The following is a 5,090-nucleotide window of genomic DNA, read 5'->3' as shown; positions in this document are numbered from 1 at the left end:
CAAAGCAGGGAAGAAAAGAGAAGCAGATGCAGAGAGACCGCAGGGGGACGTATGGAGTGTAAGCAGCGCTGTCAAATCCAGTCAAACTGCTCCTCCACTCTCAAACCAACACACACATTTGGCTGGGATTGCATGAAGCTGTGCTGACTGGCTTACCTCAGCATCCCAGCAGCGAGGGGCTGTCACTGGATATTACCATGTGGCCCACTGAGCTGATTCTCCCCACTATCAGGTCTGGGCAAGGACAGCTTTACACCCCTACACACTCCGACTCTGCGGCCCTGGGGACAGACTCCCCTACTTCCTGAAATGTGTCTGTGCACAATTTCACTGTTGGAAACATCCACATTAAATATGGATAGCCTTAATAATAAATGGAGGCTCTCAGACTCTGCATCTTGGTACAGAAAATGTGATCCAGTATTTGTGACACGAGGCTCTTACCATTCCCACTGACCACTTTTATGTTTTACTGCAATGCTCAAGTCATTTGGGAACCATTTGATACCCCACTGCACATTTCTGGCTAATGGTCGCTTTACATTTCCTCTTCCATTCAGTTTGTCCTGTGGATACATGATACAACATTTGACGTCTTTCATTCACTACAATATGAGACACAAATGTTCTTGCAGGGCTATAGTACAGACTTTGCATGAAGGAATACAGTTTTATGATACAATATGTTAGAAAATGTGATATATGGTGGCTGTCAGGTGTTACTGAAGGGAGTGATGTCTTTCTTATGCATACTATGATCTCCAGAGGAGTATTTTAAGTCAAGGTTTCCTCATTTTCCTCCTCTAAGGACAAGTGCGCAGAGGAGTGACTGGGACTGGATCTTGTTTTCAGGCTGATGGAACCGTACAGTTTGGCCGATCGCTTGGAATAAGCGATGACCTTCCTCATGTACATCTCCCCCTTCCACATGGAGATCATCAGCAACGTGGAGAGGACCACGCCGCCCAGGGTGAGCAGGCATAGTCCCGCTATTACGCACCGATCCAGGTGGGCACCTATCCGGGCGCTCTCCATCTCCAGCCTCTCCATCTCCCTCGCCGAGACACTGTCACGATCCACCGCCACGTCCCGAGGCACCGCGTAAGAGATGATCACCAAAGAGATCCCGGTCACCAGGAATGTGACCGCACTGATAAACCCGTAGTCTATAGAAGTTCCGGAGCTGTCCAGGGAGAGATCGTCCTCTGAAATGAGAGACAGCTCCGGCAGAGTCTCGGAACAAGGCTCGCCGTTGCGCACCGTCCTGTGAATACCTTTGCCCGCCGTTTCCGGGCTCGCCAGTCTCAGGTTCACATTCTCGTCAATGTAGGTGAAGGAAGTCTCTAATTCCTCGTCGCAGCAAACTCGGATCTTCTGCTCCGCACCTCCCTTACGCGGCGGCGCCGTCCTTGGTGCTGAATGACACCGGGCAGCATGGCAGCTCCGGGCCGGGTTACAGTCGCCTTCCCCCGGGTGCGCTGCTCCTGTTGATCCACCTGACTTGTGGGCGTGCAGCGCGCTGGAAACCCGGTCAAGGGCGTCGGTAGGATCGGGTTGTTTGCCCCCCTCATCTGCTGTGAGCAGCTCGGTTGAAGCCATTCGCTCTTCGCCGGTTCAATCTCAGTCTTCCCCCCACGGTGTTTTCACCCAAAAGCATCCCTGAAAGAGGACAAACACCTGCCAGAAGTTAAACGTTGCATCTTTATTAGACGACTTCCCTGTCCTGCATCGACTTAAACCTAAACTGCACATACTTCCTTAGTGACTATGCAAACAAGACTACTTTAAAGTTGATAAGATCGTTTCGGAAAGGAGCTTACAGAGGCTGTGATTAGCCAACTGGCTCACGATCCAATTAGGAAAACAATCCACGTAAATTCAGCTGTACTCTGTAAATCCGTTTTTTTTTTTTTAATGTATACACACAGTCCATAAAACAGATGCACAACCCGAAAATAAATCATAGACATACTACTAAGATCGAAATAATATGTTCGAAATAATCACGGGATCATTTCAGTCCAGGTTTCATGCAGGACGCTAATATTTCTCAGAAGATTCACTTTCCTTCAAATCATCAGACAAGGTGTGATGCTTTCTAACACGAGGGTGGACCGGTGGTGCACAATCGGGGTTTAGTTTATCGAACACACACACACACACACACACACACACACACACACACACACACACACACACACACACACACACACACACACACACACACCATATACAAACCTCCCCCTTCTTGTATAGACAAATCTAAAGGGAGTGAACTCACCGCGTTACTCCAGCATCCGTCCCTTCACGCTGTCTCATAAGGCGCTTGTAGCAGGTGAGAGTGTGTGAGGCAGAGTGATAGAAATGCCTGATCATTGAATCTGCTGTGTGTGTGTGTGTGTGTATGTGTGCGTGTGTGTGTGTGTGGATGATGCTCCCTCTCCTCGGTGCTGTGGCGGCACAGGCTGCGCACTACTGGAGCTCCTCCCTCCCTCCCTTCCTTCCTTCCTCCCTCCCCTCCCTCCCTCCCCGCACACAGCGCGTCATCCTCCGCGCTGAAAGGAGCGCCGCTATCCGCCACATCGCCGCCAGCACTCAACGCCAGACAGACACACGAGGGGGGGAACCCTGGAACCTGACGCTCATAATTCACCTGGAATGATCTCACCTGGAGACATGTTCGAGCACAACAAGGCGCTGTGTGAATTATAAAGCCCTGCTGTGGACTAATAGAAGCGATTGATGGAGATCAACATCAACAATGAGTGTATTAATATAAAATAGCCACAAGGATGCAAAGCAGGGCCGTCTGTGAGACATTTACGGTCCAATAAACAACACAGACACATTTTAAATTCTTAAAGGAATATATTGATATATTTTATTGATGTCAATAGAGGCAGATACTCACATAATGTACATTTTGAAGCAATAAAGTGAGTATTTACCACCCTGCGTTATGCTATATGCACATGATGGCTCTATAAGTGATGCAACAGACAATGGCGGGCTAACATTCATATATTGAGCACATCTTTTGACCTCTTATAGAAGTATAGCATATTGGCAAAATATATCCAGTGGTGCTGTGCAAAAACACATTGTTCCACTGCATGTATCATCCACCATCTGTCCCACTGTACTCTCAGAAGATTACCGCTCACTATGTGAAAGCTATCCTTTAATCCATGTTTAATCTGGAGATCTGTCAGGTCAACTGCTCTGTGACCTCATCCAAATCTTTGCTGCGCTCATTTCCTTTTATTCCTCATTGTTTAGAGTCTTGGAAGCATATTGCAAAAGAAACTGATGCATAATTAAACAGCAATTTAGAGGTATTGTTTTGCCTTTGTAGGAGAGTGACACTCTGCAAACAAGTTTAGCAGACTAAAGCTCGCCATCAAGCATTTATCAGTTAATCCCACTTTAAAACCAAACACTCACTTACCGACTCTCCATTTGCTACCTTATTTAGCACAAGCGGGCACCAGCTATAAATATAGTCACCAGTCTGCCTGAAGTCACAGTGGCCGGGGTGAATGGCTTTGGCTTTTTTCCCAACAAGACTCCATTTAACAGATGAGTAAAGTGAGAGAGAGAGAGAGAGAGAGTGGAACAGAGAGAGAAATAGGGCGGGTTTAGACCGATGAAGATTTACTCCCAATATTTGCAGCAGAAACTAGTTTGTGGAGCGGGAAGCACACACATTCCCCCGGATCATTGCCTGATACATCAGCGCAGTGTATTGTGTGTTTGGTCAGATTGCAGGGGAACTTTTAGTGCAGCTCCTGCAGCGAGACAACAGGAGAGAAAGAGACAGCTGAAATCTGACTGTGTGCTTGTCTGAGGGGTAACAGCCAACTATCAGATATTATCTCTCTGCAACAGTGCACCACTTTTCCTGCTGGCAAGGACACAGAGCTTAAAAGCAGATAGGAGGAGGGAGCCAGTGCTGCTAAACGCTATAAATCATCACAGTGTGTCTCCTATGCCCACACACACACACACACACACACACACACACACACAGACTGATTATGAATGGATGTTCTTGCTCTAAGCGATAGGTAGCAGATATCAGAAGGTGATCAGGACGGTGGTGGACATCCTGCAGCAAAGTCAGACAGTGTGTGTATGTGGGAGTGTGAATTATGAAATGAGTGAACGGCTAAGTGAATGAGTGAGAGTGCACTTAACTCCCAGCTGCTGTAGGCACTGCTAGAGCTGGTCCGCCGCCAACAGTAGTAGAGTGTGAATGTACTGAGCAGCTATAGGTACTGTAGGTATGAATGTGTGGAGATGGATGAATATGGAAATGGATGTTGCTGGACAAAAGCCCAGAACTCTATTGACTTTCTACAAATGCAAAAAAAAAAAAGGATGACTGAATAAATAAGACAATGTGTTTGGAGATATAAAGATAGAAGCAACTGGAACATCAACTATGCTTCCATACAAATCCCTTTTACATATGCTTTATCTTATTTTAAATACATATATATTCTTACATTGAACTCAGGACATGATCTCACCAGCAGCAGTCAGAGAGCAGCGAAGAGGGCTCAGACAGGCTGGAGCACCATGACAGCAGGACAGTGTGGATTATTAATAAGCAGGTGGCACAAATACAGCCCCTGAGTCTGACACGCAAACCTTAAAAGGCTCCCTGACAGGAGAGTGCAAACAGATGAAGACAGACAAGCTGTGTTGTGTTTTTAAAAAGTTTATTTCTATGTTTAGAATGGACCAGCACTTTAATGAAATATTGAAAAGTTTAATTTTTGTCCAAACTGAAGCAGAGTGTGTGTGTGTGGGGGAATAGAGGGATAAGATGTCTGGTGTGTTGGGTGGTGGGGGTGTGGCAGACTGACTGAAAAGATTTATTCTTTTCAGAATAAGAGCCTTTTCAGTGACATGGTGAATTGATTACCCTGGTTCTCTTTATCATAATTAATTGATGTTATCCCTTCCTGCATTCTGAATCGAAACACTTCCAATAGCTCTTGATGATAATTGTCTCCTCTGTCTACACTCTGTCTCCATTTGGAGCTCTGATTAAGATGTGCCTCATTATAAGACAGCAGTCATTT

The 5,090-nt window shown here is 46.3% G+C and overlaps 1 protein-coding gene across 1 annotated transcript; it reads right to left on the bottom strand.

Annotated features, from left to right (window-relative positions):
- Window positions 1-774: 774 nt before the first annotated feature.
- Window positions 775-1,599, bottom strand: tmem74 (transmembrane protein 74). The gene has a single exon (XM_076150588.1). The coding sequence runs from the start codon at window positions 1,597-1,599 to the stop codon at window positions 775-777; it is 825 nt and encodes a 274-aa protein (XP_076006703.1).
- Window positions 1,600-5,090: the final 3,491 nt, after the last annotated feature.

This window comes from Genypterus blacodes, unplaced genomic scaffold, assembly GCF_046128005.1.
Source record: "Genypterus blacodes isolate CSIRO-AG114 ecotype Tasmania unplaced genomic scaffold, CSIRO-AGI_Gbla_v1 ptg000052l_1, whole genome shotgun sequence".
NCBI classification, from domain to species: Eukaryota; Metazoa; Chordata; class Actinopteri; order Ophidiiformes; family Ophidiidae; genus Genypterus; species Genypterus blacodes.
The sequence above is the reverse complement of the archived record's forward strand: the minus strand, read 5'-3'. Positions and strand labels throughout refer to the sequence as shown.